This window comes from Impatiens glandulifera, chromosome 2 (genome assembly GCF_907164915.1).
Source record: "Impatiens glandulifera chromosome 2, dImpGla2.1, whole genome shotgun sequence".
In the NCBI taxonomy this organism is placed as follows: domain Eukaryota; kingdom Viridiplantae; phylum Streptophyta; class Magnoliopsida; order Ericales; family Balsaminaceae; genus Impatiens; species Impatiens glandulifera.
Window position 1 is genome coordinate 8990886 of NC_061863.1, and position 13425 is coordinate 9004310.

At 34.0% G+C, this 13425-nt stretch overlaps 1 protein-coding gene across 1 annotated transcript; it reads left to right on the forward strand.

The window, feature by feature from the left end:
- The first annotated feature begins 90 nt into the window (after positions 1-90).
- On the forward strand, positions 91-731 carry LOC124927922. The gene is made up of 2 exons (XM_047468430.1): positions 91-278; positions 355-731. The coding sequence occupies exons 1-2, from the start codon at positions 190-192 to the stop codon at positions 686-688; spliced, it is 423 nt and encodes a 140-aa protein (XP_047324386.1). The 5' UTR covers positions 91-189; the 3' UTR covers positions 689-731.
- Positions 732-13425: the final 12694 nt, after the last annotated feature.

Sequence of the window (13425 nt, forward strand, 5' to 3'; positions counted from 1 at the left end):
TAATAAATAAAAAAAAAAATCCTCAAACAAGCCCCTATTAGTAATTTAATCTTCCTTTTTATATTTATTTTTTATAAATGTGGATTTGCTGAAGCTACAGTTCTCTATTCTCTCTCTATCTCTTCCAAATTTCCAATCCTCTGTTCATCCATCCGCCGTTGATATAGAAAAGAAAGAAACAGAGAGAGAATGGGCGCCATGACTACAAGTTGCTACCTGAATCTCACGCCCCCAACTAAACCACTTTCAAACAAGATTATTATAACCCAAGTTTCATGGTAATCATTCCCATCTTTCTCCGATGATCATCTTAATTTTGAAAAAAAAAATAAAAAAATCTCATCTTTCCTTCAGGCCAAACAAAGATTGGAGCAAACGATGGGCGATCGGAGTTGCATCCGTAATAATAAGTCTTGAAATAATGGGTAATGTTGAAGATGGATCTAGAATTACAGCCGTAGCAATGGCTAAGGAAGAGACGGAAACGACGGCGCCGGCGCCGGCGATTGGTAGGAGATGGAGCGAAAAAAGGATGTGTCCTTCATGGAAGAGTAATTCACTTGAGATTATAGTACCGGAAAATCTCCCTAGGCCGTTTACTCGCCGGAGATGGGAGGCCGTCGGTTATGTCCACCGCTCTTCACTTAAAGATGCCGACGCCTCCGTTAGTAGCTGTTTTAAAATGTAAAACTTGTATTATTATTAATATACTGTAAATAAAATATGAAATGTTAAATGTTAAAATATGTTTATATAGGATTTATTTTATTTTAATTGTCTTTTTGTTTTAAATTATATTTTACTTGATTCGGCCTTTATGGATATGTTTAACGTTTGTTTGCATAATATCTCTTATATAATACTTAATTTTTAAAATAGTGTCCGAGTCGAGACCCGTTGTTAATTTGGATAAATATGTAAGAGTAAATGGATATTTAAATCGAATTGTGTGTTGATCCGTCCATAAATTTAAAACAGTTAAAAATAAAATTAAAAATATTATAAGTATATTTCGAACTTGCAACATAACAAAAACAAATATAACTCTTTAATCAATTAAACTAATAAAATTTTATATTTTAAATTCAACACTTAATATGTTATATCTATAAGTAACTAATTAATATATATATAGAATGATAATCAATTAAACTAATAAAATTTTATATTTTAAATTCAACACTTAATATGTTATATCTATAAGTAACTAATTAATATATATATAGAATGATCCTTCATTTTTTTAAGTATTTAGATTATTTGATCGAAAGCTGTGATTAATTTAGATATATATGAGAGTAAATTAAAAATATGACCGTATTTTTTTTCTTAATTTTTATATCATTACTTGTCAAAAAAAAATAAAAAAAAATTACATAATATGTAATAATATATATAGTAATTTTATATTATAAGTTAACTCAAAAGATTATAATAATTAAATCTATTTTGCTTTTAAACATAATTTTTTTTACCTTCTTTAATTGGTAAATAAACAGTATAAATTGAATCACAAAATTAAACTTAGTCTAACTAGAAAAAAAAAACATTTTAATAGAGAAATTTTCACTTACAAAATTTAAAAAAATTAGATATTTATATTTTTTTTATTGACAGTAATTTATTCAATTTATTTAAATTATATATATATATATATATATATATATATATATATATATATATATATATATTTGTTAAATTAGTTGTTTCTATTTATTATTTTATTTATGAAGGAAGAGTGAAATAAGTCGTACATGATTGTGGAATTATTTTGAGAAGTGTAGTACGAATTAAAATTTTAAAAAAGTACGAGGTAGTACAGTTCAATTATTAAACAAATATTTTAATAAGAAAAACAAAATATAAACTATTACACAAAAATAGACATCCTTTCTTGACATTTTTTTTCTTTCAATCATTACTGATTTTAAAGGTTTTATTTTTGTTCCTTTTTAATTACAATTTTATATGATAAGAAATTATTTAATTATTTAAATTTTAAGTTCAATTTTTAATAGAGTTTTTTTTTTTAGAATTTGATTATACACATGAACATTATAAATTAAAATAAATTATATATATATATATTGGTTAACAGTATTGTAAATAAAAAATTAATTAGATATTTAAAAAAAAAGAATAAAAATTTAAATTGCAATTCCAACTTAGTTATGATGTAATTGAAAATTACATTAATTTGAATTTAATTGAACTTAAAATTATAATTTAAAATGAGGTAACAAATTTAAAAATTAAAATTAAACTCCTTAATTATATTCAATTATAATTCGAATACTATTACCAAACATATCAAGATTTATTTTCTATTTAAGTTGCTTAACGAATTTATTTTGATTTGTCTACACTAACAAAAATGTAAATTGAAAACATAGAAACTATTAACATGTTAACTATTAACATGTTTCATGGAAGTTATACGGAAGTTATGTAATAATTGATTAGGCCATATAATCTTCAAATTGATTAAAACATTCTAAAACAAGTTTTTCAAATGTCTTAAAATAATTTTGTAGCTAAACATTCCTTTGGGAAATATTCATAAGTAACTTGTATTATAAGGTTAAGTTAGTTAGACTTGAGTGTGTCATATAAATCATATGAGAATTTTGTATTTTATTTTAAAAAAGGCACGTGTTAGGATAACTTAATCCTCAAAGTTTACGTGGGTGTCCTAAGAACATTCTTTAAGATAGATTTTACCTCAAAACTAATGTGTTTCAAAAATTCTACAAGCTCAAGTTGAGGAAGGTGTTTGAAAATATAACTAGCAATTCACGCGCCATGAAGATTTCACGTCTCCTATCATGTTTTGATTTGATTATTCTCGAGAGTATTCGCTAATGTCTTAAATATCAATAACTTTGTATGTTTTTGTTAATCACACTATCATCATCTTTATATAGGGAAATCAATAACAATGACAAGTTATGTCGTCCTTAATTAACCGACTCGATCCATTAATGAGTATGTAACTTACCAATTTATAAACAATTTGCTCTTTTGCGTGGGTCTTACATTGGGATGTCTCAAACAATGTCTTGGTCTTATACCTATCTAAAACATTAATAATGAAATTATTTTTAAAGGAGATTATGGTAATTGCTTTCACAATAATTGTTCATTCTCAAATTTTTATTTTTGTATTGTAAAAATGTTACCAATATTGGCTGAAATTATTTTTTAAATTTGTGAGGAATAACTTGGATAGATGACGCACGTACGGTTGTATTACAATTCACTAAATATCAAATTAATTATATTTTTTATTTTTTATTTGAGAGTTGACAGAAGTAGTAAATAATTTCTAAATTGATATATATAGTCTTACAATGTTAAAAAGTTCATCGGTCAAAATTGAGAGTTTACGTAAAATTGTCGACTAATTGTAAATACGTAAAATCTAGAGTTTAGTTGAGATCATAAGAGTTTAATTTAAAAAATTAATAGTTATATATTATTATTATTTATATATATAATTAAATATTTTATACTTGACCAATTTAAAAAATTTATATATTTAAATATAAAATCAATTAAAAAATAATAATAAATAAATAACACTATAAAAATTATACTACTAACAAAATTAATTATATTAATTTATTTAAATAAATAATAACATTATTTTCTTATTTTTAAAGATAAATTTATTTTTTAAACGTCAAATCGTATAAGATCGTAAAATCGAAATTATTTATAAACTTATAAAATCGTAAATTTTAAATCATAAGAGTTTACTTAAAATTAGACTCGTTGACCATATTAAATCGTAAGATTTTAAGAGTTAACTTGATATTTTAGTAGTCTTGATAAAGAAAAAAAAACATTTGGCTCAATCAAAGTCTTTTGCGGTAAGTTGGAAGAAAACAATTCCATATTTTTTAATAATAATTAATTTGTAATATAAAGTTTACAAAATTAAAATAACTAAATTAAAATTTAGATCATAAATAGGAATAAAATATTACAAAATTAAACAATCCCAACCTTTATATACATATCTATATATATATAAGAGTAACTGCGCATCATCAACTACTCTAAATTTGAGTATCTAAAATACATTAAAACAACATAAACCTACTTTAACATCTCAAATTTTAACTGGTCAATATATCAGTTACTTTAAATTTTACAATTCTATCATACAAAATTATAAAATATTCATTCCCTCCAAATTATAATAAGAGAAAAAGATGAGAGATAAAGAATGGTAGAGAAGAGAGAGGAAAGAGAAAGAATTATTAAAAAATTATAGAAGAGAGAGGAGAGAGAAAGAATTATTAAAAAATTATAGAATTTGTATCTAGTATGCTAAATTTAAACTAGGAGAGTCAAAATTTTAGAATTTTCTATTTTAGAATTAATGTTTAAATTAACTGATGTATGGTCTTTTTTGAAAAAAAAATTGTTAAAAAATCTAATATAGCATAGATGGTTGTGTTTAGAGTAACTAATGCATTTGCTCTAATGATGCTTAATTATTTTGTTTTAGGGTGAACATCACGCGCTCACCTAAATGAATGGGTAGAAATATAAGATTTTGGGCTCTAAGAGAAAGAAACGGGTAGAAATATAGGATCTTGCTCCCACCTTTTAACTTAGCCATTAACATATTCTCTCCGCGACCTTTCAGTTTACAAAAAGAGATCGAGCAAGCTCGTCATGGCAGATTCTCGCAATGAAGTAATCTCTATTCTATTACAACCATGTGAGTTCTGCTTCTTCGTCGGTCACTAATTTTCTTTTCGATCGTATCGATTGTTAAAGGATATCCCCGAACACCGCCAGTTTTACTTGACGATTGCGACTCTTCATCATGCAATGAAGTAATCTCTGTTCTATTACAAATAGGTGAGTTCTGCTTTTTCGTCGGTCACTGATTTTCCTTATATATATATAATGATGCTTAATTATTTTGTTTCAGGGTGAACATCACGCGCTCACCTAAATGAATGGGTAGAAATATAAGATTTGGGGCTCTAAGAGAAAGAAACGGGTAGTAATATAGGATCTTGCTCCCAACTTTTAACCTAGCCATTAACATATTCTCTCTAGGACCTTTCAGTTTACAAAAAGAGATCGAGCAAACTCGGCCATGGCAGATGCTCGCAATGAAGTAATCTCTGTTCTATTACAACCAGGTGAGTTCTGCTTCTTCGTCGGTCACTGATAATGAAGTAATCTCTGTTCTATTACAACCAGTTGAGTTCTGCTTCTTCGTCGGTCACTGATTTTCCTTATATATAATGATGCTTAATTATTTTGTTTCAGGGTGAACATCACGCGCTCACCTAAATGAATGGGTAGAAATATAAGATTTCGGGCTCTAAGAGAAAGAAACGGGTAGAAATATCGGATCTTGCTCCCAACTTTTAACCTAGCCATTAACATATTCTCTCTCCGCGACCTTTCAGTTTACAAAAAGAGATCGAGCAAACTCGGCCATGGCAGATGCTCGCAATGAAGTAATCTCTGTTCTATTACAACCAAGTGAGTTATGTTTCTTCGTCGGTCACTGATTTTCCTTTCGATCGGATCGATTGTTAAACGATATCCACGAACACCGCTTGTTTTACCCGACGATTGCGACTATTCATCATGCAATAAGTAATCTCTGTTCTATTACAACCAGGTGAGTTTTGCTTCTTCGTCGGTCACTGATTTTCCTTTAGATATGATCGATTATTAAACGATATCCCCGAACACCGCCTCTTTTACCTGACGATTGCGACTCTTCATCATACAATGAAGTAATCTTTGTTCTATTACAACCAGGTGAGTTCTGATTCTTCGTCGGTCACTGATTTTCCTTATATATATAATGATGCTTAATTATTTTGTTTCACGGTGAACATCACGCGCTCACCTAAATGAATGAATAGAAATATAAGATTTCGGGCACTTAGAGAAATAAACGGGTAAAATATAGGATCTTGCTCCCACCTTTTAACCTAGCCATTAACATATTCTCTCTCCGCGACCTTTCAGTTTACAAAAAGAGATCGAGCAAGCTCGGCCATGGCAGATGCTCGCAATGAAGTAATCTCTATTCTATTACAACCAGGTGAGTTCTGCTTCTTCGTCGGTCACTGATAATGAAGTAATCTCTGTTCTATTACAACCAGTTGAGTTCTGCTTCTTCGTCGGTCACTGATTTTCCTTATATATATAATGATGCTTAATTATTTTGTTTCAGGGTGAACATCACGCGCTCACCTAAATGAATGGGTAGAAATATAAGATTTCGGGCTCTAAGAGAAAGAAACGGGTAGAAATATAGGATCTTGCTCCCAACTTTTAACCTAGCCATTAACATATTTTCTCTCCGCGACCTTTCAGTTTACAAAAAGAGATCGAGCACACTCGGCCATGGCAGATGCTCGCAATGAAGTAATCTCTGTTCTATTACAACCTGGTGATTTCTGCTTCTTCGTCAGTTACTGATTTTCCTTTCGATCGGATCGATTGTTAAACGATATCCCCGAACACCGCCTGTTTTAACTGACGATTGCGACTCTACATCATGCAATGAAGTAATCTCTGTTCTATTACAACCAAGTGAGTTCTGCTTCTTCGTCGGTCACTGATTTTCCTTATATATATAATGATGCTTAATTATTTTGTTTCAGGGTGAACATCACGCGCTCACCTAAATGAATGGGTAGAAATATAAGATTTCGGGCTCTAAGAGAAAGAAACGGGTAGAAATATAGGATCTTCCTCCCACCTTTTAACCTAGCCATTAACATATTCTCTCTCCGCGACCTTTCAGTTTACAAAATGAGATCGAGCAAGCTCGGCCATGACAGATGCTCGCAATGAAGTAATCTCTATTCTATTACAACCAGGTGAGTTCTGCTTCTTCGTCGGTCACTGATAATGAAGTAATCTATGTTCTATTACAACCAGTTGAGTTCTGCTTCTTCGTCGGTCACTGATTTTTCTTATATATATAATGATGCTTAATTATTTTGTTTCAGGGTGAACATCACGCGCTCACCTAAATGAATGGGTAGAAATATAAGATTTCGGGCTCTAAGAGAAAGAAACGGGTAGAAATATAGGATCTTGCTCCCAACTTTTAACCTAGCCATTAACATATTCTCTCTCCGCGACCTTTCAGTTTACAAAAAAAGATCGAGCAAACTCGACCATGGCAGATGCTCGCAAAGAAGTAATCTCTGTTCTATTACAACCAGGTGAGTTCTGCTTCTTCGTCGGTCACTGATTTTCCTTTCGATCGGATCGATTGTTAAACGATATCCCCGAACACCGCCTGTTTTACCTGACGATTGCGACTCTTCATCATGCAATGAAGTAATATATGTTCTATTACAACCAGGTGAGTTCTGCTTCTTCGTCGGTCACTGATTTTCCTTATATATATAATGATGCTTAATTATTTTGTTTCAGGGTGAACTTCACGCGCTCACCTAAATGAATGGGTAGAAATATAAGATTTCGGGCTCTAAGAGAAAGAAATGGGTAGAAATATAGGATCTTCCTCCCACCTTTTAACCTAGCCATTAACATATTCTCTCTCCACGACCTTTCAGTTTACAAAAAGAGATCGAGCAAGCTCGGCCATGGCAGATGCTCACAATGAAGTAATCTTTGTTCTATTACAACCAGGTGAGTTCTGCTTCTTCGTCGGTCACTGATAATGAAATAATCTCTGTTCTATTACAACCAGTTGAGTTCTGCTTCTTCGTCGGTCACTGATTTTTCTTATATATATAATGATGCTTAATTATTTTGTTTCAGGGTGAACATCACGCGCTCACCTAAATGAATGGGTAGAAATATAAGATTTCGGGCTCAAAGAGAAAGAAACGGGTAGTAATATAGGATCTTGCTCCCAACTTTTAATCTAGCCATTAACATATTCTCTCTAGGACCTTTCAGTTTACAAAAAGAGATCGAGCAAACTCGGCCATGGCAGATGCTCGCAAAGAAGTAATCTCTGTTCTATTACAACCAGGTGAGTTCTGTTTCTTCGTCGGTCACTGATTTTTCTTTCGATCGGATCGATTGTTAAACGATATCCCCGAACACCGCCTGTTTTACTCGACGATTGCGACTCTTCATCATGCAATAAGTAATCTCTGTTCTATTACACCAGGTGAGTTTTGCTTCTTCGTCGGTCACTGATTTTTCTTTCGATCTGATCAATTATTAAACGATATCCCCAAACACCGCCTGTTTTACCTGACGATTGCGACTCTTCATCATACAATGAAGTAAGCTCTGTTCTATTACAACCAGGTGAGTTCTGATTCTTCGTCGGTCACTGATTTTCCTTATATATATAATGATGCTTAATTATTTTGTTTCACGGTGAACATCACGCGCTCACCTAAATGAATGAATAGAAATTTAAGATTTCGGGCACTTAGAGAAAGAAACGGGTAAAATATAGGATCTTGCTCCCACCTTTTAACCTAGCCATTAACATATTCTCTCTCCGCGACCTTTCAGTTTACAAAAAGAGATCGAGCAAGCTCGGCCATGGCAGATGCTCGCAATGAAGTAATCTCTGTTCTATTACAACCAGGTGAGTTCTGCTTCTTCGTCGGTCACTGATAATGAAGTAATCTCTGTTCTATTACAACCAGTTGAGTTCTGCTTCTTCGTCGGTCACTGATTTTCCTTATATATATAATGATGCTTAATTATTTTGTTTCAGGGTGAACATCACGCGCTCACCTAAATGAATGGGTAGAAATATAAGATTTCAGGCTCTAAGAGAAAGAAACGGGTAGAAATATCGGATCTTGCTCCCAACTTTTAACCTAGCCATTAACATATTCTCTCTCCGCGACCTTTCAGTTTACAAAAAGAGATCGAGCAAACTCGGCCATGGCAGATGCTCGCAATGAAGTAATCTCTGTTCTATTACAACCTGGTGAGTTCTGCTTCTTCGTCGGTCACTGATTTTCCTTTCGATCGGATCGATTGTTAAACGATATCCCCGAACACCGCCTGTTTTACCTGACGATTGCGACTCTTCATCATGCAATGAAGTAATCTCTGTTCTATTACAACCAGGTGAGTTCTGCTTTTTCGTCGGTCACTGATTTTCCTTATATATATAATGATGCTTAATTATTTTGTTTCAGGGTGAACATCACGCGCTCACCTAAATGAATGGGTAGAAATATAAGATTTCGGGCTCTAAGAGAAAGAAACGGGTAGTAATATAGGATCTTGCTCCCAACTTTTAACCTAGCCATTAACATATTCTCTCTAGGACCTTTCAGTTTACAAAAAGAGATCGAGCAAACTCGGCCATGGCAGATGCTCGCAAAGAAGTAATCTATGTTCTATTACAACCAGGTGAGTTCTGTTTCTTCGTCGGTCACTGATTTTCCTTTCGATCGGATCGATTGTTAAACGATATCCACGAACACCGCTTGTTTTACCCGACGATTGCGACTATTCATCATGCAATAAGTAATCTCTGTTCTATTACAACCAGGTGAGTTTTGCTTCTTCGTCGGTCACTGATTTTCCTTTAGATCTGATCGATTATTAAACGATATCCCCGAACACCGCCTGTTTTACCTGACGATTGCGACTCTTCATCATACAATGAAGTAATCTTTGTTCTATTACAACCAGGTGAGTTCTGATTCTTCGTCGGTCACTGATTTTCCTTATATATATAATGATGCTTAATTATTTTGTTTCACGGTGAACATCACGCGCTCACCTAAATGAATGAATAGAAATATAAGATTTCGGGCACTTAGAGAAATAAACGGGTAAAATATAGGATCTTGCTCCCACCTTTTAACCTAGCCATTAACATATTCTCTCTCCGCGACCTTTCAGTTTACAAAAAGAGATCGAGCAAGCTCGGCCATGGCAGATGCTCGCAATGAAGTAATCTCTATTCTATTACAACCAGGTGAGTTCTGCTTCTTCGTCGGTCACTGATAATGAAGTAATCTCTGTTCTATTACAACCAGTTGAGTTCTGCTTCTTCGTCGGTCACTGATTTTCCTTATATATATAATGATGCTTAATTATTTTGTTTCAGGGTGAACATCACGCGCTCACCTAAATGAATGGGTAGAAATATAAGATTTCGGGCTCTAAGAGAAAGAAACGGGTAGAAATATAGGATCTTGCTCCCAACTTTTAACCTAGCCATTAACATATTTTCTCTCCGCGACCTTTCAGTTTACAAAAAGAGATCGAGCAAACTCGGCCATGGCAGATGCTCGCAATGAAGTAATCTCTGTTCTATTACAACCTGGTGAGTTCTGCTTCTTCGTCGGTTACTGATTTTCCTTTCGATCGGATCGATTGTTAAACGATATCCCCGAACACCGCCTGTTTTAACTGACGATTGCGACTCTACATCATGCAATGAAGTAATCTCTGTTCTATTACAACCAAGTGAGTTCTGCTTCTTCGTCGGTCACTTATTTTCCTTATATATATAATGATGCTTAATTATTTTGTTTCAGGGTGAACATCACGCGCTCACCTAAATGAATGGGTAGAAATATAAGATTTCGGGCTCTAAGAGAAAGAAACGGGTAGAAATATAGGATCTTCCTCCCACCTTTTAACCTAGCCATTAACATATTCTCTCTCCGCGACCTTTCAGTTTACAAAATGAGATCGAGCAAGCTCGGCCATGGCAGATGCTCGCAATGAAGTAATCTCTATTCTATTACAACCAGGTGAGTTCTGCTTCTTCGTCGGTCACTGATAATGAAGTAATCTCTGTTCTATTAAAACCAGTTGAGTTCTGCTTCTTCGTCGGTCACTGATTTTCCTTATATATATAATGATGCTTAATTATTTTGTTTCAGGGTGAACATCACGCGCTCACCTATATGAATGGGTAGAAATATAAGATTTCGGGCTCTAAGAGAAAGAAACGGGTAGAAATATAGGATCTTGCTCCCAACTTTTAACCTAGACATTAACATATTCTCTCTCCGCGACCTTTCAGTTTACAAAAAAAGATCGAGCAAACTCGGCCATGGCAGATGCTCGCAAAGAAGTAATCTATGTTCTATTACAACCAGGTGAGTTCTGCTTCTTCGTCGGTCACTGATTTTCCTTTCGATCGGATCGATTGTTAAACGATATCCCCGAACACCGCCTGTTTTACCTGACGATTGCGACTCTTCATCATGTAATGAAGTAATATATGTTCTATTACAACCAGGTGAGTTCTGCTTCTTCGTCGGTCACTGATTTTCCTTATATATATAATGATGCTTAATTATTTTGTTTCACGGTGAACTTCACGCGCTCACCTAAATGAATGGGTAGAAATATAAGATTTTGGGCTCTAAGAGAAAGAAACGGGTAGAAATATAGGATCTTGCTCCCACCTTTTAACCTAGCCATTAACATATTCTCTCTCCGCGACCTTTCAGTTTACAAAAAGAGATCGAGCAAGCTCGGCCATGGCAGATGCTCGCAATGAAGTAATCTCTGTTCTATTACAACCAGGTGAGTTCTACTTCTTCGTCGGTCACTGATAATGAAGTAATCTCTGTTCTATTACAACCAGTTGAGTTCTGCTTCTTCGTCGGTCACTGATTTTCCTTATATATATAATGATGCTTAATTATTTTGTTTCAGGGTGAACATCACGCGCTCACCTAAATGAATGGGTAGAAATATAAGATTTCGGGCTCTAAGAGAAAGAAACGGGTAGAAATATCGGATCTTGCTCCCAACTTTTAACCTAGCCATTAACATATTCTCTCTCCGCGACCTTTCAGTTTACAAAAAGAGATCGAGCAAACTCGGCCATGGCAGATGCTCGCAATGAAGTAATCTCTGTTCTATTACAACCTGGTGAGTTCTGCTTCTTCGTCGGTCACTGATTTTTCTTTCGATCGGATCGATTGTTAAACGATATCCCCGAACACCGCCTGTTTTACCTGACGATTGCGACTCTTCATCATGCAATGAAGTAATCTCTGTTCTATTACAACCAGGTGAGTTCTGCTTTTTCGTCGGTCACTGATTTTCCTTATATATATAATGATGCTTAATTATTTTGTTTCAGGGTGAACATCACGCGCTCACCTAAATGAATGGTTGGAAATATAAGATTTCGGGCTCTAAGAGAAAGAAACGGGTAGTAATATAGGATCTTGCTCCCAACTTTTAACCTAGCCATTAACATATTCTCTCTAGGACCTTTCAGTTTACAAAAAGAGATCGAGAAAACTCGGCCATGGCAGATGCTCGCAATGAAGTAATCTTTGTTCTATTACAACCAGGTGAGTTCTGTTTCTTCGTCGGTCACTGATAATGAAGTAATCTCTGTTCTATTACAACCAGTTGAGTTCTGCTTCTTCGTCGGTCACTGATTTTCCTTATATATATAATGATGCTTAATTATTTTGTTTTAGGGTGAACATCACGCGCTCACCTAAATGAATGGGTAGAAATATAAGATTTTGGGCTCTAAGAGAAAGAAACGGGTAGAAATATAGGATCTTGCTCCCAACTTTTAACTTAGCCATTATCATATTCTCTCTCCGCGACCTTTTAGTTTACAAAAAGAGATCGAGCAAACTCGGCCATGGCAGATGCTCGCAATGAAGTAATCTCTGTTCTATTACAACCAGGTGAGTTCTGCTTCTTCGTCGGTCACTAATTTTCCTTTCGATCGGATCGATTGTTAAACGATATCCCCGAACACCGCCTGTTTTACCTGACGATTGCGACTCTTCATCATGCAATGAAGTAATCTCTGTTCTATTACAACCAGGTGAGTTCTGCTTCTTCGTCGGTCACTGAATTTCCTTTCGATCTGATCGATTGTTAAACGATATCTCCGAACACCGTCTGTTTTACTTGACGAATGTGACTCTTCATCATACAATGAAGTAATCTCTGTTCTATAACAACCAGGTGAGTTCTGATTCTTTGTCGGTTACTGATTTTCCTTATATATATAATGATGCTTAATTATTTTGTTTCACAGTGAACATCACGCGCTCACCTATATGAATGAGTAGAAATATAAGATTTCGGGCTCTTAGAGAAAGAAACGGGTAGAAATATAGGATCTTGCTCCCACCTTTTAACCTAGCCATTAACATATTCTCTCTCCGCGACCTTTCAGTTTACAAAAAGAGATCGAGCAAGCTCGGCCATGGCAGATGCTCGCAATGAAGTAATCTATGTTCTATTACAACCAAGTGAGTTCTGGTTCTTCGTCGGTCACTGATAATGAAGTAATCTCTGTTCTATTACAACCAGTTGAGTTCCGCTTCTTCGTCGGTCACTGATTTTCCTTATATATATAATGATGCTTAATTATTTTTGTTTCAGGGTGAACATCACGCGTCACCTAAATGAATGGGTAGAAATATAAGATTTCGGGTTCTAAAAGAAAGAATCGGTTAGAAATAT

Coding starts and splice junctions, on each gene's coding strand:
- LOC124927922 (XM_047468430.1), top strand. CDS start 190: ATGGGCGCCATGACTACAAGTTGCTACCTGAATCTCACGCCCCCAACT. Junction 279..354: donor ATTATAACCCAAGTTTCATG/GTAATCATTCCC, acceptor TCTTTCCTTCAG/GCCAAACAAAGATTGGAGCA.